The sequence below is a fragment of the Echeneis naucrates genome, chromosome 15 (genome assembly GCF_900963305.1).
Source record: "Echeneis naucrates chromosome 15, fEcheNa1.1, whole genome shotgun sequence".
NCBI lineage: Eukaryota > Metazoa > Chordata > Actinopteri > Carangiformes > Echeneidae > Echeneis > Echeneis naucrates.
Genome location: NC_042525.1, coordinates 1813368 through 1834825, shown reverse-complemented (window position 1 = coordinate 1834825; position 21458 = coordinate 1813368). Strand labels below are relative to the sequence as shown.

Here is a 21458-nt window from a genome sequence, read left to right as displayed (position 1 = left end):
TGAGGCTTCTGTTTTCCCGAGTTGGACAATAACAGCAGATCAGCTCCATCTTTAATCCTGCATGACTCAAAATAATAAAACACAACAAAGTTGTTTAATTTCAAAGTGTTTTAAACAATTTTGAGATGCAATACAAACAAACACATGATAAATTACACACTGATCGTAAATGGAGGTTAACTGAAACCGGGATGCTCTGATGACACTTCAGTTTCTTAAGTCTCTTCTCTTTATAATAATGATGAGGAAGTCCTTGCTTCCCCTTTGTGGAAGCCGCTATTGCAATGACAGCTGCAATTATATATTTTTACACATAAAAAGGACAGAAAGAAGGCTGTGAGTTGCCACATTAGAGCTGAGACAGAGAATATCTTTTGACTTTAATGAGGTGACTTCCCTGTGTGTACTTCTCCCTGCCGGAGCTGACCGCTCAGTCTACAACGCTCACTGCTGCCCTGAGATTCCCCGTCGAGACGGAGATGAACCTGCCGTCCAGAGAAGAGTGCGAGGGGTGGGATCAGGCACAGGTGGCCCTCTTTCTGAGCAAGGTGAGCACAAGATGAAATCATTTTGTGTTCGTGCCGTAAAATGCAAATAAAATGTTCAAAAAGCTGATTTAGTGTCTCCTCTGCCCTCAGAACAGCATGCAAGAATGTGCCACCACTGTCAGAAGACTGAGAATCAGTGGACAGAGATTTCTGGTGAGTCAATCATGAAACACTTTCCAGAAAATACCTTTTTTGCTCTCTCGCTGTTATAAATCAACAAATCCATTCAGGATCAGATGCTGGCTGCGGTTGTGTTTGATTTCTCACTGTGATTACATCAAAATGGACAAATCCTCCATTGTCGTTGTTGTTGTTGTTGTTATTATGATATTAAGGAAAGCAGAATAATTACATTTTCTGGAGATGTCAGTGATAAGTTTTGCTAAAAGTTTCGTATAGTTCTGTTTTATTTCAAAGTCGGTTAAGTTTGTATTGAGATTTTCTCATTTGGAGACTTTAGGAAATGATTGAAGTAATAAATCCTCAGCAGTAACACAACCCAGTGTAAACACCCTCAGTTGCCTCAGTTCCTGCATTCATCAGTTCACAAGAGATCCCTCCAACGTGGAAGTAAGCCGGTCTGAACTTCTGCTTCGAGGTCGCTCTCCTCTCGGTGCCATTATCCGACGCCGTGTGTGATCTTTCTGCAGCTCAGTTAGGAAGAGAGTGAGAGCTTTGAAATGAGTCACCGGGCTATTAAAGCTGTGATCCCCACTTATTTCACTTAAGTATCATTAAATCTGCCTCAGTCATGTGGGAGAAGGAGTTAATGCGGTGAAATAGCTTAAGCACGGCTTTGTAACCTCTGATGGGGACTGAGGAACGCCTCCCGTGAGCCTCCGGCCTGTCTGTGGAAACATCCGACTTTTATCAACACCTTTAATCGTTTCCTCCGCCTTCTGTCTCCATCCTCCACATGTGGATGTTTCAGAGCGCACACAGTTTGTGTATCGACTGATAGATCCGTAAGCTGCAGGTCCAGCCGGTGCCTGGAGTCCAGTTAAGCTCCCGTAAGTACGCGCTCATATTGACCGTGAATATTTCATCGTGGCCGCCCATCAACAGCAGAGTCTGACGAACATTCAGCCTGTTTTAAAACTTCTGCACCTGCTCTTGTTTGGTGTATTGAATTTTGGCAGATCGGTTCTGCGGATTTCTTTTTGGTCCGGATTCAAAAAGCTCAGCAGTTCTTGGATTGACGGGGATTTGTGTACAAACATTCGTGGCCCCCAGAGGATGGATTAGACTGATTTTAGCTGGCTTCACCTTTTGTGCTGCTATCGGGCTGAGATTTGGAGTTCAGAGGGAAATACATCAACAGCTATTTAAAGAATCGCTGCACACATTCATAGTCGCTGGAGGATAGACTCCACGAACGGGCCTGTAGGTGTCGACTGCCTATAAACGTGGACATCAGCCTGAAATCAGCCTTAAAGCTGCTTCCCATCTACTGAAACAAAAAGATTGCATCTGTGCCATTTTTCTGAAAAGTTTGACTGTTTAATTTACAATCTGAACTCACAGACATTTTTATTTCTTCAGTTTGAGACGGGCCTCATCTCTGCCCCATGATGAGGGGAGTTTCAGCAGGTGGTGCTCTTTACTCATAATTATCCACTTTGGGAAGAAAAACAGAAGTTTTAGTTATTTGTGTTTGGTTTGTTTTGTTTGTTTGTTTGTTTTTTTTTACAGTTGCTTCTGGCAGTGAAATGTCTAATGTCTTTCTACTGCAGGATTTTATGTGAGCAACTGTCAACACTTTGATGCTCCAGCGTAGATTAAATCAGAGTTGGGTTCCAAAGCAGCAGGATGAAATAAAACAGACATATTTAGGTGTATTATTTATGCTTTAGCTTTTTTTTTTTTCACCGTCCACTTAAAAATGTTCTTTACTCATAGTTTAGATGTTTGCACTTGTGGAAACTTTGTATGAGCGTGCACAGTCTGCGACTACAGAGGTTTTACTTCGGTCAGTTTGAACCGCAGCTTAACACAAGTAGGTGCAAACAGGATTTCATGTCATTGCAGCTGCTTTGAAAGCTAAATGTGGTCGAGTACACAACTTCAAGTCTGATGTTGAAACTTATCCACACACACGTAGAAGACGTTTCATAATTTACTGCAGGAAGAGGAAGGAAAATTCAAAGTAAAATCTCTCTACATGTTTAGCTCGAATTTAATACTTAAGACACATCTGTGTGGCTTTAATACACAACATGTTCCTGAATCGTACTTCCATTTTTTTCTGAAAGAAGAATGGTGGCAGCAGACTAAGGGCAGAATCCCAGACATCCCTCTCTCTCTCTGCTAACGCTTTCCCAGTCTTCCCGGGCCAGATGGGATATGTAGTCCCTCCAGCTGCAGACGTCTCATGTCGGCCACTTCCATCTGTGATGTCGTCTCCTGGTCACCACCCTGATCATGAGAACAAAGACTGGAGCTGCTTTTTCATCACCACCTGCTCTGCTCTGCGTTTTTGAACTGATAAAGACGAAGCGATATATAAGAAAAGAAGATTTATGATGAGCGGTGTTTGACTCAGCTCAGCATGTGTCTGAGGGCAGAGAGGGCATCCACAAACTGTGCTGCCTTTGGCTTGCTTTGCATATTCATATGATGTTTATACAGTAGATGAAGCAAAGGTCATACAGTCCTTAAAAAAATAAATAAAAGTAAGCAGGAAACTCAGGCCTACCACGCATCCTGAGCGGGTGAGAATTAGGGGAGAAAAAACACAATCTCATTCTGTCTGAGTGACGGGCAGCGATTTTCCGCAGTGTACTACAGTGTGGATGGGAATGACGGGTAGATAAAGGTAATCTCCGTCCTTTTGATGCCTTGTTCGATCACACAGGTAGACGGATTAAAAGAGACATGCAGTAGATCAAAAGAGCTGTCGGCCTCCATCTCTGTGACGCCGCGGCTGGATGAGGAAGTCACTTTCAACTTCTGTGTGTGACATCAACGCTGCAAACAAAGGCCACTCAAAACAGACAGCAGAAATCCCATAATGACTTTGTTGTTGGCATCAGAAGTCGCAGCGGGCTGCATAAATCTCAACAATGTGGTTTTTATAAGGCGCCTTTTAGGGAACAGAGACCATTTTCAGTCACTAACTGCAAGTTGAATTTTTACACAGTTCCCTTTTAGGAGAAAAAGAAAAAGAAAAAAAACTTTAATCTTAAAAGATTTAATTATAACTCCTATAATTTGGAACCGACAGAAAGCCGTTCTCTCTACCCGGAGAAGAAATGCAGCATCACGGAATCAGGAAGAGGTGGTTTTCCCTTCGAACTCTCCACTTGCTGCTGGGAACCACATGGGAACAGAAAAAAACCGTTTCTTTTGGGGTTTTTTTGGGTGAAACTGAGATTTCACATTCGGTGGTGTACCTAAAACTTTGGCAGCTGCTCTGCTCTGCGTTTGTTGGCGCCATCATCGTTGTCGTATAGTTTCTTTGCAGGCTCACAGAGGCAGAGAAGGCATAAGGAAAGAGTCTTGCTAAGTCTCCATTTCTATTGCTTTCTTTCTTTTACTTAGCATTAGCATGCTAACCTCCTAGCTTCATCGCTTTCCAATACCGAGCCAAGAAGCACATATCATCACTTCCTGCTAATGTAACAAGCAGCTGATGGTCTCAGCAGCTAAATCAGCAGCTTAAGCAGCTCCTTTAAAGCTTTTAAATGAATTTTGTTTTTGATGATTAAAAACTGTTAATCAACACAGACAACATACATCCCAACCTGAACATCATGGTAGCAACCGAACGCTAACAGAAGTCTGCATCCGTCCACAACTTTGGTCCCAAATAAAAACTTTTACATTGTTTTGCATTTGTGTAGAAATTTTGAATAACAGCGTAACAAATTAAAAAAATAAAAGAGAAAGAGAGAAATACTGAGTCTGCAGTCTAATGGGCTGAAGCTGAAGACGCTTTGATTTTTCTGTCACCATGTAAAGTTCTTTAACAATCCAACGTGAGAGATTAGTTACAAAAGTCAAATTTCACACTGAATAGAATAAAAAAAAAAAAACAACAACAACAAACAAAACTTCACAACCGCTTTGAAAGATAATGATTTAGTTCTGGATGTGACGTGATCCACATTAAACTAGTACATGTTCTCCACATTCAAACAGCAGATGGGATTAAAATCACCAACCAACGCAGGTGACATTAAAAATCAATCACCGATAAAACACGCTCACGTATTTTACTCTTTAGACAGATCACATCCAGAAAATCCCGTCCTCTGGTCTTAATTGGGTTCCCTGCGAGTTACACACGTAAAAATGTAGATATCGTTTTCCGCTCCGATGTAGGCCGACGGTACAAAGGAGAGGCTGCAGCTTGTAAAACTGTTGTCTCATTCAAACAAGCACAGACAGTGCCATAAATAATTCAGTGAGGATCCACTGGGGCGGGCTATTTGATATTTCATTCAGTGTCAAAGGCTAAGTCTGATTTTTCACAGATAGGGTTTTCTTTTCCCCGCCCTGCAGACCGGAGGGATGAGGCCACAGTTCAGTTCTTTGAAGGAAAGCTCTCTGACTTACAAGTGAGAAAATAACAGGTACTGTTCAGATGCATGCATTTATTGCATTTGCACACACTGAAGGTAACGCGTTATCAAGCTGCCCCCCTCTGAAAGCCTCACACCACCTGGAATATCTCACAATCGACATGCAGGCCTCTCAAAAGTTCTTTAAACAGTCACATTTCACAGGAGACGCTGCACATCAAGGGCCGATCATACATTATTCATACCTGAATTAACCAGCTGCACTGGACCCAAACCTCGTACATTAACCTCCTCTAACAAGCTTTTATCCATTTCACACCTCGTGCGATAAAAAGAACAATAAAGACTTATAAACATCTGTTGTCACGGATCTTCATCACGTTGTGACAAATATAAAACAGAGTAGCGACAAAGCAAGTAACGACCTGGAGCGATGAATTATAAATGAAGAGGGGAATACATAATTTAGTGAGATTTGTTGCATATTTTATGGTAATCATTTATGAATCTCAATCTCCTTACTGTAACACAGACATTAAAATTCATCTGAAAAATTACAATGCAGCAGGTTGTGGGATAACGTTTCTTTAACGTGTGCGTTTGTATTTTCAGAAAAAAAAAAAAAATCACCTGACGATTGTTTATTTACACGAAAGGAAATCAGGTCACAGTTGTTTTACTTTGGGGGGATTTCGGCTTTTGCTTTGTGTCGCTGTTCTTGTGTTCTATCACTGCTGTTTTAAATTACCTCATAAATAAAAAACGACTGGACTGACTCTTTTATATCATGAGGGCACCCTGAAGCAAAGCACCGGCCTCCAACTTCTCTGTGGAGCCGGAGCAATATCTGACCTCCAGTCCTGCTCGGTTACTTTAATGTATGCAACCATCTCCGACCCTGAATCTCCCAGAATATCTTTCAGCAGTAGCTTCAGTTTTTGTGTTGTTTTTTTCTGTTAATGCATCTGAACGAGGCGTCAGTGAGATGCTGCCATCTCCTGTCAGCTGGGAGAGAATGCATTTCTGCAGCTGCAGGAGGTGACACACTTCTGGTGTCGCCTGAACTCTGTGATCTTTATTTCTCCCCCCCACCCCCCACCACAGCTCGTCACCGACTGCTTACACCTGATTTCTTTGGTGCTTTCACAGAACCTGTCTGACAGCGACATGAGCAAGTTTAGTCTCATCCACCTGCCGTGAGTAACACACCTACGCCGCCGACGTCACACACATCAATCAGCCTGCAGGCCTGGCAGCTCATTCATGTTTCTCTCCTCTTGATGACTGAACTGTGCACATTTGGCATCATGTGAAATCTTTAATGGGATAGTAAATCAAGTGAAAACTAGGGAAATTTTCCCATAGACTTCAATGGAGTCGCCCCCCCACCCACCCCCAATGGTCATGAGATAGAAAGGAGGTTTGTGGCTCTTCGGTCTTCAGATTTGTGTAGAGAAATCCTGAAAATGTCACATTCTCAGGCAAACAAACGCTGACAGCTGGATTTGTGTGCGAGTGTGTTGTCGGGAGGTTTTGTCTGACTGCACCTGCACGTTTTTTGAACATGTGTTTGCTCTTGTTTGTTCCTCTTCAATCCCCACGTGTGTTCGTGTTTATGTGAATTTGTGCGTCTGTGTCTCACACAAACCGACACTGTTCACTCGAGTTAACAGCTCAAATGAAAATAACGCATCTATTAATTTTGCAATATCCATTTAATATTTACAATTGTTATATAATTTGTATGACATTTGAGTCTTTTCTATTGTCAAAACTTTCACATTTATTTCCCCTCAAAACGAGGGAAGACCATTTTTACGTCCACTCTGATATTAAACTTTTCTTACACTGAAAAGGTGAATTTTTCAGTCCTGAACTTCCGTTGGCTTTCTCTTTAAGTTCCCATTTTTAGGTGATGAAATCACACATTCAGGAAGTTGTATGTCGTTTCAGTAGCATGGAGTACATTTATATTTCCTGAAAGGCTCGAAGGCTGTCGTTTGTCAGGACTTGTAGATCAGAGTGGATGAATGTGGGAACACTTTGGCACGAGTTTAAGTTTGACATGTAGGTTTCCGGTGTAATTTCACATTTACTGCTGGACTGTGTTGTGACTGCTGACCTTTTTCCTTCATAGCGATTCATCGCAGTTTCTTCCTTAAAAATCCAAAAGTGCCTTTTTAAACGCTTGCACAGTGTGAGCGTTTCTCCGGCAGCGTCTTGGTTTCTCCTCTTTTTCTGTGATCAGAATTAGAGCTGACATTTATTTTGCAAAAACATCCTCACGATGATCACAGACGCACACTTTCTATAGCTGTGTGGACACAAGTTGGCATCCTGTATTTCTTCCTCATCTCTCCCCAATCTGGGACATTTCATTTAAATACCAAACCTGAACTTAAAACTAATTATATCCTCAACCACAAACCACGTCCTAGCCATCAAACGGCCTTTTGAAATTGTGCGAACCAGCCAAACTTTGTTCAATTTTCTACACAAACTGCACACACAGTAATAGATGATCTTCCTGCCTGTCTGACAGAAAAGGTTACACACACTGTTGTTCTCTATTTATAGAAAATCTTCAGGCTTACAAAACAGTACTTTCCAAGACAGCTCATGCATGACCTTTCACACACGTTTGACGCTAACAAACAGGCGTGGACGTCCAGCAGCAGCTGCAGGAATAATGCTTATAGCTGCTGTGAGGAAAGAAGCTTTTAAATTGCAGTTGTCCTGCACTTTGTGGATTGTGAAATTTAATTAATGAAAATTTAAATTTCCAGAGGACCACATTCAGGTGACATACAGTGTTTGTTACTGTCTGAGGTTAAAAGTCTAGAACTGAATAGTCATGAGAGTCGTGATGCAACAGGTCTGCTGAAAGTGCAGTCTCTGAAATCTGTGTGTGTTGTGAGTCGGCGGGCAGGAGGTGAAAAAGAGAAGTGATTTTTCAGAGGTGGTAACTCTGAATAAATTCCCTCCCCTCTTTGACAAAGACGTGACTCTGGGCCAAACAGAGCAGCAGAAGCAGCGCAGGCCCGAAGCACAAGGCGGCTGAAAAAATGCAAACAATCGTTTTTAAAATGAACATGGATTCTTTGGGTAAACTGGCTGCTCCTGCCACAGCGAAGATTCGGTAAGACTCGGAGTTTGAGTTTCAGTTGTACCTTTGTTTCTATGCAGACGATGACACAACGTCTGGTCACTTTGTGTGAATCTTTTTATAAACTGTGACATTTTTTTGCGTTTTGGACAAATGAAACCACAACTCTAGCAAAAACATGTTTTCAACTAAACAGTTGAAATTTTGACAGCTTGTCATGATGCAAATTTCATTTTCTAAAGAGCTCGTGGTGTGAAATTGTGTGTTTTCCAGGCAGCTTCAGAAGATCGTTCAAGACATCAGGAAAAACGAAGGGACCTTGTTGGATAAACTAAGACGGTCAGTCGAAAAACTTTCAAATCTCCACTAAAACTTTTTTTTTGAAGTGCTAGGAGTGGGCAGTGAAAACACAGCAGAGTGATTTCATATGTGTTGTTTCACTAAGTGTGAACCAGTGGGAAATTTCCTGATGTTAAAAATCTCAATTGTGTGAATGTACATGCATCAGTGGAGGATGTCAATTCCTCTTTCACAACCGTTGGAATAACAGACAGAAAGAGACCCGCGAGCCGAAAATAACTCGAACAGATGTCTTCTTTTTCACTTTCCTTTCCTGAAATGAGCCCTCGTTAAACACAGGAGGGTAACGAGTGTAATGACAAACTGTTTCTGAGGCTATTTGGTCTTGACAAGTCGGGAAAATCTGCACATCATCACGTCAAAGTAAATATAGAGCTTTCACAGCTCTGCAGCGCAGGTGTCTCCTGTGACGTGTGGAAACAAAAAGCCTCCCACCAGGACAATGTGTCAGCACTCAGACAGCCATATTTCCATCAGAGCTGACTTCTTGTATTAATAGTAAACAGTCATAATGTGTTCACACTCAAATCTCTGTGTGGCAGGCTGAAAGGCAAACCACTTCCAAAGGTACCTGCGAGAGATTACAGAGGTAAGAAGCGTTTTCATCTCTGCTTCCATGTGGTAGAGTTGTGTTAAGACAGGAAAAGGGAGACTGTCCTCTGCTTAAATTCCAAAAACACACATTTAAATGTACATTTGAAGCGATAATTGTGCCTGTTCATGTCCAAGAAATCAACAGTTCCACTGTTTGTCTCAGTCATTATTCTGACTTCATGTCAGATATTTAAAAAAATGAGGTTTAAAAGGTTTAAATGTAAGATTTGTCCACCTCAGTCTCAGATCCTGCACGAGAGCTTTTGGATTCGGCCGCAAATGAGCAGAAACATTTACAGGGCAAATGTTTACATGTCCGGGCTGCACAATATGCAGAAAAAATAAAAACGCTGGGATAATGTACAACTATGATTCCATTTACAGAAAATGATAAAAATAATATTGTGATTTCTGGTCTGCCTTTTATCAAACATCCAGAGAATATGATTTATTTATGCTACCATGCACAACAACGTTGTGGGGCAGGCAGGGAGCAGGTAACAGGCGAGGTCAGGATCAGAAGGCTGGTCAGAGGGAATGGATGAGGTACTCTGTCCTTAAAACACCTTAAAACCAACAAAGAGAAGAAGTTTGGATTTTTCTAACCAAATAACCAAACATGGGAGGATTTTCCTCCACACAGGATTTCATTTCACTAATTTCATACAGAGCGGTCCAAAGCTAATATGACGGAGTCGCTTAACGAAAAAAAAAAAAAAGAAATAAAATAAAGAGCATTCAAGGTAAAAAGACTCGCTGGAAAGAATTATCTAGTCAAACTCATTCAGCAAAGCCATCTGAAATAAAATGAGAACGAGAAGAGGGAGATGTGTCATGTGATGACGGCAGGAGAAAAGCTGAGTTTGTGGTTTTTAGCGGTTTACAGTGATTTCATCGTCAAGCAACATGGACTCTGCTGGATTGAACAGATTGTTTGAGAATGAGGCCGACAGAGCCAAAGTCTGAAACAGTGAGAGAGCGAGGAGCTCACTGATTTGAGGTTTTGAGGCCTGAGTCTGATGTCATGAAATGAATAAGAGCAGTGGGAGGGAGGGAACAAACTCTGGAGATCATTAAAGGCACCATCGCGGGAAAGGAAGACTTTTAGTTCATCTAAAAATGGAAGCGTTTTAAATTACAAAAAAAATGTGAAATAGTCTAAATCAAGTACAATAAATTTAATTCCCCTCACGGAGAAATTCTCAAGTCACAAGAACATTTTTAAGCCTAATCCGGACTGACTGTATCAGATTTTTTTTGTGGATTGATGCTCAATCCCGTTCATTACCTCATTCCTTTCTCAACACAGTTGGAAAACTTGGAATTATCAGCTAATATCAGACCACACGCAGATATCCAAATTTAACTTCAGCGCGGTTTCACTTCAGTTGCAAATGGGCCTCAGAAAGAAGTTTACATCCCCTCAGCTGTTTCCAGCTGTTGTTGTGAGATGCATACTGTGCTTAATTATCTCACGCTTCCTTTCCAATTGGATCATACAAATCGCAATGAAATTACATATTCAGAGATTCAGACACACTCTGCTGCTTCCACAACAGACCTGCTGAGGTTTTGTTCGGAGATTGCAGCTGCTTTCCGTGAATAAAATTCTGCTGCTTAATATGTTTTCTGGATATAATGAAATCTGCTTTTACACATTTGAAAGCCAACCCCATGTAACGAAACTGCTTCTCACGTCTGTGTCTGCAGATGACGACAGAGACAGCGATGAACTGTCTGAACCCGACTATGTGAGTTGGGCCAAATTTCATTTTCCAGATAACTTGAACAGCTGGTTTTGAGATATTTGTTTTAATTGCATGAGTATGTCGTTTCCAGGATAACGAAACATACGAGGATCCACATGGGGACCAGGACAGCAGCTACGAGCCCCCACCCTCCCACAGAGCCCTCCCCACAGTCCCCTGTGCTTCGCTGCCAAGGGGGGAGTACCTCGGTCAGAACAGTTTTTAAAAGTTCCATGTCACCCTTTCATGCCTTTAAGAAGATATAATCATCTCCCCATCTTTCTCTGAAGTTGTAGTAACAAAAGTCAATCAGAGGAGAATGTTTTCTGATTGATAATTAGCTGAAGACCTCATGTAGGTCCATCTTCAGACCTTTACTGGTCTCTGTCAGGCTTCAGTCATCGGCATACCTGACGTGAAGTACCAGAAGTAGAACTGCTTCAATAGACCACCTTGTCCTCCAAAGCCACAACACTCCTCTGAGTGGTGCTTCATGCAAATGTTGATGTCCTGCTTCTGCTTCTGCTTCTCCTTTCCAGACAGCTGTCGTAGCCGACCCAGCCGGCCACCCAGGAAGCCCCTCCACCCAGGCAGAGCCTCCAAACAACTGCCCCCGGAGCCCACCCACACTGATGACGTAAAGCAGCATTTAAACTCAAGCTTACATAAATACCGTCCCGCAGGCCTCCAACTTCCTCTTATTTGTGCAAAACACTGACATGTTCCATGTATTTCAATGAATGTTGACAGCTGACGTGGCTCTTTTCTCACAATGTGCCGCTTGGCAGGAAGATTACATCGACCCAGACGGCGCCAACGATGATGACAACTACATAGAACCTGCGGAGGATCCGCCTACCAGTAAGATATGCGTCCAAATAAGGAAAATAAGAACCAGGGGAATAAAAGAAGTGGTAAAATCTCTCCATTAAGTTTATAGCACATTATGAGCAGTGTAATTCTGCTCTCCTTCGCTGTGGGAGGCATGCTTGCTTGCATTTTACTTTCTATTGAATATTTTCATATTTATATTTTATTTACTTTTAAGTCTAAACGTATGATATTTAATATTTTTCTTCTCTCAGTGTTGTATGGAACGGGAATTTCCTTCAGAGTTTTTAGAGTTCTATCTGTGCTGAATAAATAGAAGATTCTCTCCACGTCTGTCCTCAGATCGGTTGAGGATGGGGAGCAGAGCGGGGAGGGACCTGCCCATGTTGCCTACAGCCCCACCAGACCGCCCGCCCAGTCCTGGTTGGTACAACAATAAACATCTTGTACCTGCTGTGGCTGATTATCCAAATGTTTGTGGGGGATTTACATCACACGCTGATGTTAGCAGCTTTTCTGAACTCCACCCAGAAGTAATCCCAAATTATCCCATTGGAGTGTCTGATGTCTGACACTACACATCAGTGAGATGCAGTCGAAAGCAGTTTGTGCAAACACAAGTGAACGACTTGGTGATGACAAAAACACAAATTGTTCTGACTCTGATTTTCTTTCTCCAGATTTTTATGAAGTTCCTGAGAAAGAGGTGAGCTGCTAATGTAAGGTATGTTTAGGACGCCTTTAAATGTGGAGGTAAAAGTCGCTTACATTTTATTATTTGGCGTCTTTGCAGGAGACTTCAGTATCTCCTCCTGTGAACAGGTCAGTCCATTAGCTGTACAGAGTTACAGTTTCATTGAATTACAACTTGAATGTGTAGCTTTACATTTTCCATCCTTCTGTGTTGCAGATTGTGTCCAGTCACTACGTCGCACCCTTTAGTGCCCAAAGCGAGTCCCAGGTACAACTCCTCACACTTTTCACACACAGTTGTTGTATTCCTTTGCTGTTACTAAACTTGTTGTTGCTGTTTTTAGGATGAATGTGAGGAGAACTCCGACTCCTGTAAGTGACGGCTGTCTATAAAAGAGCTATTTTCTGAGACTTGATATGAGCTGGACATCGAATTGTTGGCTTTTTGACCCTGCAGGTCCAGGAGCTGACCGGGGATGATGAATACGAAGTTTGTGATCCAGATGAGAGTGAGTTTTAAATCAATCAACTGTTCTCCTGCTCATTTTGAGTTCAAACAGCCAGCGTGATTCATATTCTGCCATCTAGTGGCAAACCGCAGCAACAGATCTCTCTGCAGCCTAAAATAAAGGTCGATTAAAATACCACATATTTTTTATATCATGTCCTCCTCCAGGTCCTCGCAATAAACCTGCAGATTGTCCTCCTCCTCCTCTACCCAAACCTCTTCCCAGAGAGTGAGCATCAGCTGTCTGATTACACTTAAATCACCATTTGATTTTAAAGACGAGGAAATTTGATCACAATCTCCTTTTTTCTCTCTCAGGAGGTCACCGAAACCGCCTCTGAGGCCGGTAGGAATATTTATTAAACACACAAAACCAAAATAAATTATGCATACAAGCCAGAATATCACCCTCATTTGATCAACTGATGAGGGGAAAAAATCTTTTTATTTTTTTACATCTCTTGCAGAAACCAGATTCAAAGCCGAGGGAATTTGAAAGTAAGTTGTTCACATACGTTTTTCATTTTAGTCACATTCAGATAATCATGGAAGTTAGTCAGTGCCATCGATTTCTATACTACTCTGTTTCTATTACAGCGTCCATTTCATTTGACCTCAGTGACCTTTAGTGTCCCATGATGATGTAATGAAATATATATAAATATAAATAAAACCTGTCAAACTTCTGAAAAAAGTATTTACAGATTTCACACATTCCTGAGAAGTAAACATCAGTGTGTTTGGATTTTTACAGGCCAAACGCTGCCTGTGATGCACAGCGACTTTAAAGTCTCCCCAAAGGCTTTTACTCTGGACCTGAAACGACCCAAGTTAGAGCTTTTTAACTCTGCCTCATGCTGACGCTTGTCATGCCTCCTGAATTCGAGCGATTGTGTTGTGTGTTGGGTATTTACTGTAGTCTGCTCTGTCTGTGGTTCATCCTGCAGGATCCCTCTTCCACAGTTCTCCCCGTCATTCAGTAAGTGCAGCTTCAGCCTGCCTGCCCAAACACGCTGTATTAACTTTCAGAGACAGATTTAGGCACAAAATGTGGATGTATTTACAGCTACATCACAACAAAACACCATAATTATAATGTTTGTGTCCTTGTTTTCCTCAGAACCAACTGACAGACAAAATGCTGCTGCTGATAACAGGCCCAGAGACGAAGATAAGGTGATCCACGCAAAATGTGATATTGTGAAATAAGTTGTTGTTTTTTGTACGTGTCTCAGTAGGTGTGAAAATGTCCTGTTTGACTCTGACCACATCTCAGGATGCAGAAGTCTACAACAAACCCTGGTACGCCAGCTCATGCGACCGCAGGACTGCTGACGAAGTTTTGTTTCGCTCAAATAAAGTGAGGATGGTTTTATTTCCTGTCCTTAATCCAACCCCCCCCCCCAACTCAGCTGGTGAACGTGGTTTGTTGTGTTTCAGGACGGGGCGTTCATGGTGAGGAGGAGCTCGGGCCAGGATGCTCAGCAGCCCTACACTTTAGTGGTGTTTTACAACAGCAGAGTGTACAACATCCCGATCCGCTTCATAGCCAACACTCAGCAGTACGCACTGGGGAGGGAGAAGAGAGGAGAGGAGGTAGGTGTCAGTGGGGGGGGGGGCCTCACTTCTCTGTGTGGCTGAGGCTTCGGTCGACATTCTGCAGTTTATAGAGTTTAATCAACACGTTGCCTGATATTCCGAACTTCTGCCTCGGCCCCAGGTCGTAAAATTTATACAGAAGTAGCTGCAGCTGTTGGTATTTAAGGCCACTGCCCAAAAGCGTCTAAAACTGAATTATATATCCGTGAAAAGGCCTTGAAATGACACTTAAATTCAACGTAATAGAAACTAAAAGCTGCAATAATGTGCTGTTAGCACATCATGTTCTGCTTTAATTTAGGTAAATATGGGCCACTATGTAGTAAATAGAGCATCAGCTCAGACAGCTGGAGAGTCAGCATGAACAATAAACCACAAATGGAAATCAGCTTTTACTGATTTTGATTTAATGTTGACTTTGTTGCCTATTAGTTTTCTGCACATTTTAGTTACCATTTAAATTTTGCTTTCTAAAAAAAAAACATTCAATGTTTGAATTCAATTTTTTTTTTTTTTTAATTGAGGCCAGCTTAAAAAACAAAAAATAAGTTTCTGGAAGGAAGCACAGACCAAAAGCTCTAACAAAGTTAAAATTAATTCACAGAAAACTTGGAGCAACATTTGGAAACACAAACTGATAATCCTCCTTTTACTTGAACAGTATTTCAACAGCGTCTCCCACATCATTGAGAACCACCAAAGGACTCCTCTGGTGCTGATCGACGGACACAGTAACTCCAAAGACGCCACCAAGCTGTGCTTCCCCATGAGGCCGTAGACCAGCGATCAGACCTGCAGCGTTCAGTCAACACCGTTTACACGACTTGCGTGCAGAGCCGAAGTAGCACTGACTCTTTTTAACTTGTGTTTTATTAAAGTTCTTTTAATGCTCTGTCAATAAAAAAAAAAAAAAAAAAAAAAAAAAGTGAACTAAAGTGAATGGCACAGTGTTCCTGTAGAGAAATAATTCAGTCATGTCAGAAAGTCATTTCAGGAGCCGGAAAAAAAAAAAAGAAAAAGAAAAATATATTATAATAATTTACACAAAGTTGTACATTTTGTTTTAATAAAACTCTTTTCTTGTGTTGCATAATTCAACTCACATCTTAAGTCATCACAAAATATAACCAGGAAATGACAGCAGCTCCATTTATTCTCTGCTCAAAAAGTAATGCTATCATACTCATGCACATCCGTTGCATAACAAAAACTCCTTGGCACTTTGTGAGACTTCTCAGGGAATATTTTAACAGTACCTCTAGCTGGACTACAGACACAATTTTAAATCTTACTGAAACTGGAAAAAGTATATATTTATTTATATATATATATATATTTATATATCCACAATTGAGTTACATCTGTCCAATTTTCCTTAATACACACACGCACATAAAGAGGAGCCACACTTCCCTTTGCTTTCAATACTGAGGGATCACGGCTGCAAAAGGAAATATTTAGCCACAGTAGGACGCTGGTTGAGATTGTCAAAGGCTTAGCTAGGCCTGATAAGGTGAGGTAACAGGAAATATAAATCCTCCTTTCATAGTGCAATTATAAGATAAGATCATCATTTCAAGTCAAACGAGTGCAGAAACTCGTTCAGGAGAAAGAAAAAAAAAAAAAAAAAAAGATTTGGGCCTCAGACAAACAAAATCCAAATATTAGATCTACATCACAAAACGTCGGTTCACTTATTGAAATTATTCGTGGTGTCTTCAGGGATATCTTCTCCTTCTGATTTGATGGATATATACCTTAGAGAAAAACTGGAGTTTATACAAAACACACACAAAAAAAAATACAAATTTACAAATCATACAGATTCATCAAAAAGCCCCCCTCCCAGAAATGTATATAAAGACTAAACATTAAATCATAAATAAATGTTGAATAAAACAGCTTATCTTTTTTTGGTTTTTTGGTTGTTTTTTTTTTTTATACAGTTTCGGTATATCTGAGTAACCTGTGGGTCCAAACACATAAATATTACAGCTACCACACTGTAGAGCCTACCCGTACATGAACTGATCCATAAGGTGGTATGGCAAATATACATGACAGTGTTCTATACATGATTCCAGATGACAGTGTAATCAAATCACCTTAAATAAAGCTATTGTGTAGACAAACATACAAAAGAATCGAAACATCTTTGTGGCTGTAGAGAGTTTTAGATTTAGCTACTTAAACTGTGAGAGAGATAAAAGGTAAATGTTTGTTACCCTGAGAACTTGAATCCTCCAGGAAGCATGATGATGATTTGATTGTCCTCAAAAAAAAAAAAAAAACATTCTTATTTAAGACCTTAAAAATCTGAGGAGACATATTGCGACGTCATCTTATTTTTTTTGTGTGTGTGTGTGTTTGAGTATTTGTTTTCATCCAGTGTGTGCGACATTGAAGTTTTCACAGTTTGGCCTTTTCCACTCCATCAGATGTCGCTGCCGATGGATCATCCACATTTCCTGACACTCGAAGATCCTGCCGCAGAACCAGCAACGGAACTTCCTTCTGCCGGGAGAGACGGCGCCCACGACTTCGTACTTCTTCCTGCTCAGCCGGCGGAGCTTCATCTTCAAAATAAACCTCTCCTGAACGGAGCTGTGACCGAACCCGTCCGTCTCGGGGACGTTGCTGCTCGTGGCTGAGAGAGCCTTCAGAGTCTTGCGGGACAGCATGACCTTCTGGACCTCCCCTCTGTACCTGTTGACCACCTGCATGATCCGGGCCACCTCGGGGATGTCAGCATCTGGATGATTTAGCACCACGACAGGCTGGTCTCCCGCCGGACGCTTCACCAGCTGCGATGAGTTAATGGCGACTAGCTTCAGCGTCCTCTCCTGGGTTTTTGGGACCGGTTGCCACCCGAGCCCGGAGGCCGGCTGTGATCTCCTCACAGGTAAACAGGAGCTGCTGAGGAGCTCTGGGCTGGAGTCTGCAGGACCTTCTGCATCTGGACATGGAAGGCCTGAATCCTCCAGGCTGACCTCACCTGGAGGGAACAAGGTGAAAACAGTAATTATAAAACTCTGATTGGTTCCTAAGTGTCACATGGTGAATTACTGTTCACAGACCCGTATCACTGCGTGAGTCAGAAACAAGACACTGCAGAACACGTGGCGCTCACAACAGGAGCAAGCTAGACAGAAAAAAAGGTGACGTACAGCAGCTTGTTTGACTGAACAGCTCCTTTTTTTCCATTTCATCAAAAATGCATTGATGAAAGAAAAAAAAATTTAATTGTGGGTCTATTACGTGAACTTCTTTGTCAAATTTTGCATCATCTGGGGCTTTAAGTGTAAAATCTTCAAATGAACGTCAAGAAAATACTGATGCTGCTGAAATCTTTAACGTCTGTGCATGAAGCCATCATTTACCCGGTGGTGTAAGAACAGGTTGGGGAGATCTGGTGCAGCTGCGATGAGGAGTCACTTTGTCGGCTGCCGAACACTTCTCGCTGTCCGACACCCGGCAGTCCACGGCGCTTCCTGAGGGTTGGCGTGGCGAAGGCCTTCTCTGGTCGGCCTCCATTTCAGCTTGCACTTCCTGACAGTTCGAGGTATCGAGTACTTCGGGCCCATTTTCTGCCACATCTTTACACCCCACCGGCTTCACGGCGTCGAATCCTTCTCCCAGTTTCGATTGCAGGACCGAGGCGGCGCCTTCGTCAGGGTCAGACGGATCCATCTTTGGAGCTTTGGTCCATTTCCTCTGTTGAACATCTGTCAGGAGACACTGTGCTGTAGTTTCCGGCCCCCCAGGACAGTCGCCCAGGGGCCCACCTCCCACCGGAGACAGAGAGCTCTGCGACACCCACTGCTTCCCCTTCACGGGGTTCTTCTTCAGCACGATCTTTAAGGGCAGTCCTGGGAAGCTTTTGTCCATTTTTTTGGAAGCGGCCTTTCGTTTCCTTCGTCTTTTCTGTCTCTTACTTTTTGGCGGGACTTTGTGAACAGATATCTGCTCTGTGCTCTCGTTTGTCAGCTTCAGCTCCCCGGAGATAGTAACCCCTTCTTCACGCATCGGCTCCTGCAGCTTCTTGCCATCTTCCTCAACTTCCTTACCCGTCTTTAACTCCTGATTCTCTCTGTTTTCCTGCATCTGAGTGCACTGGGACACCTCGCTGCGGGGCAACATCAACACGTTATTATGTAGTTTGGACTCAGTCTCTGTGGGAGCATTTAAATCTGGCTGACACCCGTTTAGGTCAACGACACCCCGAGCGTTGTCTGCAGAACTTTCAGAGAAAGTGGTCTCTTTGTCTGACGACGGCGTCCTTTTCAACCTTTTGCCGTAAGCAGCGCCACACTGAGCGACAGTTATCTTATTCTTCACCGTGAGCACGGTGAGATCCGACGAGTTGGCCACGATGCCGCTCTCCGACTTCAGGTGATTATTCACATCTTGAGGGACGTTCGACAGAACGGTTTTGAGAGCCTTGGTCCATTTCTGGTCGCCGGTTTCCCCAGTGACAGATTTCATCAAAAACTGTTGCGTCTCCTCGAGGGTTGTTTGTGGATCTGGCAGATGGCAGTATTTATCCAGGAATTCTCTCCCTGGCAGAGACAGGCAGTCCTGTGTCAGCCAGCACATTTCCCTCACTGCGCTCCTCGTTAATCTGGGCTTCATTTTTGGGATGGGGTCGTTTGGTTTCACTGCGATGGAATGAAGCTCCTTCTTTTTCCTCCTCCGGTTGCCATTCTGGCAAACGTGGACAGCTTTAACGTGCTTCACAATCAGCCACTTCTGAGACGCCTTGTAGCCGCAGTGCTTACAGCGTAAGGCCTGAGTGCTTGTTTTCGGGCCCAGCTGGTTCTTGTCCTTAAATAAATCCGAACTAGCTCCCTCCAGGCCCGAGTTGTGTCCATGTGTGTGCTCTAAAAACGCTCTGATGTCACCTGTGGAGAATCTGTGACACGTTCCGCACGTATATTTGCCGTTTTGGGAGTGGCACGCGCTCAGATGCGCGCTGAATTCGGACCAGGTGCGCTGAACGTTGTCGTCGCAGACGGCGCAGCTGGAAAAAGTGTCCTTGTGGCTCAGCAGATGGACCTGCAGCGAGGAAAACTCGTGCGTGTTGAACGCACAATCCTGACAGGAGAAAGCCGGCGAGCTGCCTCGGTGCTTTTGCTCAAAGTGCCTCGCCAAGTCTTTGGGAGCGTATTCCAAGTCGTCCCTGCACTGAGAGCACGTGAAGCTGAGCGCCGTCCCGCCGTCGTTCGCCCTGCACCTCAGTCTCTGCTGGGCCTTCTTCAAAGGCCACACTTTGCCACACTCCCATTTTTCTGCTATCTTCTTTGGTCCACGCTTATCTTGTCTTTGCATAGTTGGGGACTGAGCAGCAATCTTCCTGAGGTGGAGCCGCTTGTGCCCGTTTCGGCCCTTCTTCTTGAGACGGCGTTCACTATCTCCTGCGGCGGCAGCTGCAGACGTGTCCATTGAACCGGAGAGCTTTCAGCTTTCTGAAACAAAAACAAAAAACAAAAACAAAAAAAAAGCACTTAATATAAAGCAGCTTCAGGGTGAAAGCAACAACTGAGTGAGTGTTCGATTCCTGCACTTCTGTTTCAGCTGCTTCTCTCAGAGTCCACCTGTTGCTGCAAATCTGAGGTCATTTCTGCACAATATTTCATTCATCAGGTAAAAAACAGGGAACTCTGACTGTTACCAGCCCCCAGCGACACACAACTCACCTGCTCACAAACTTCACACACAACGAAACGCGGCGTGCAGGGCGGTGCAGCAGCAGCAGCAACAACAACAGCAACAACAACAACAACAACAACAACAAAAAATCCAACAAAAACCAACAATCTCCCCGACATGGACACAACATTGATCCCCGGCTGCAGATTACTCCCCGCAGCAGATTAATCGGCGGCCATTGTGTAGTTTGACTTCACCACAACAGAGTGATGAGTGTGAGTCGGAGCGAGCAGCAAACTAACGTCAAACTGAAGTCCATTTTTCCGTCCGCGCGCTAAACAAGAAAGAAACACGCGCGCGGTGCTACAAAGTAACCGAGCGAAGTGCGGAAGCGTGCGCGATCCGAATGGACGTGACGCACGAGAAAGACGAAGCAACGAGCGTGGAAACAAAGTTGCTCCACAACATTGTGTTGTTCTCCGAGTGGCATCGAGGGTTCCTCTGCAGAAAAACGCGGCGGAAGATGCGGAAGAAGGAGAGAAATAAAACGTATGCCAGCTTTTTTTTTTTTTTTTTTTGTTCTGGTTGTCTCGATTTGTTTTTTTGTTTTTTGTTTTTTTGTTTTTAAATCTTGTTGGTTTGTTTTTTTTGTTGTTTTTTTGTTTTTTGTTTTTGTTTTGATTGGTTTTTTTTTTTTTTTTACCTTTTGTGGAGAGCTTGACAGCTCAGCGAGTGGCAGCCATGATGGTCTCATCCGGGGATTACAGCCTGTGAGCTGGAGCCGGAGCCCGCACCGGAGGAGGGGGACGGGACGGGACGGGACCGGTGGGGGTGGGGGGGGGCAGAGCCGCACCGAACCCCGACCTGTCCCGGATCTTCAACTTCTGGGAGCCTCTGGACTCCAACACGGCTTTTCTCACTCACATGAATTATTCAAGATCAGTCCAGACTGTAGGATGATAAATATATTTACTCAGTGTGTCCATGTGAGGCTGCCCCCTGCAGATAGATAGATATATAGATGGAAAGATTATATGGATAGATAGGATAACAATGAAATGCACGTAGGACATACAACACACAGACCTACAATAATAATCATCATCATCATCATCATCAGTGTATTGAGTTAAACGTGTAAATCATTATAATGTGAGAGGCATGCTGCTTTTTTTTTTAAAACCCACAACTGTTAGACCAAAAATAAAAAAAGAAAAGAGAAGCCTTGGATAGAAAAACTGAACAAATAGGTAGAAAGAAAGCCAACGGCGGTCATAATAAGTGATGAAGTGCAGAGAA

The 21458-nt window shown here is 43.0% G+C and overlaps 2 protein-coding genes across 4 annotated transcripts; one reads left to right on the top strand and one right to left on the bottom strand.

Annotated features, from left to right (window-relative positions):
* Positions 1 to 316: 316 nt before the first annotated feature.
* On the top strand, positions 317 to 16166 carry blnk (B cell linker). 2 transcript variants are annotated; one of them, XM_029521201.1, is made up of 24 exons: positions 317 to 548; positions 639 to 701; positions 6221 to 6267; positions 8451 to 8516; positions 9080 to 9126; positions 10842 to 10882; positions 10971 to 11088; positions 11419 to 11516; positions 11668 to 11740; positions 12053 to 12133; positions 12391 to 12416; positions 12504 to 12532; positions 12621 to 12671; positions 12748 to 12775; positions 12861 to 12912; positions 13080 to 13140; positions 13230 to 13257; positions 13379 to 13409; positions 13666 to 13741; positions 13859 to 13890; positions 14032 to 14087; positions 14188 to 14271; positions 14352 to 14507; positions 15172 to 16166. In XM_029521201.1, exons 1-24 carry the CDS (start codon positions 480 to 482, stop codon positions 15286 to 15288), a joined length of 1530 nt encoding a protein of 509 aa, XP_029377061.1. In that variant the 5' UTR covers positions 317 to 479; the 3' UTR covers positions 15289 to 16166. The 2 variants fall into 2 exon arrangements, with proteins under 2 accessions (XP_029377061.1, XP_029377062.1); XM_029521202.1 differs by lacking the exons at positions 317 to 548; positions 639 to 701; positions 6221 to 6267 and adding an exon at positions 7892 to 8210.
* Positions 15432 to 20910, bottom strand: znf518a (zinc finger protein 518A). Of its 2 annotated transcripts, none has more exons than XM_029521200.1 (3): positions 20863 to 20910; positions 17891 to 19975; positions 15432 to 17505 (listed from the first exon to the last, which is right to left on the bottom strand). In XM_029521200.1, the coding sequence occupies exons 2-3, from the start codon at positions 19950 to 19952 to the stop codon at positions 16892 to 16894; spliced, it is 2676 nt and encodes an 891-aa protein (XP_029377060.1). In that variant the 5' UTR covers positions 19953 to 19975; positions 20863 to 20910; the 3' UTR covers positions 15432 to 16891. The 2 variants fall into 2 exon arrangements, with proteins under 2 accessions (XP_029377060.1, XP_029377059.1); XM_029521199.1 differs by lacking the exon at positions 20863 to 20910 and adding an exon at positions 20207 to 20710.
* Positions 20911 to 21458: the final 548 nt, after the last annotated feature.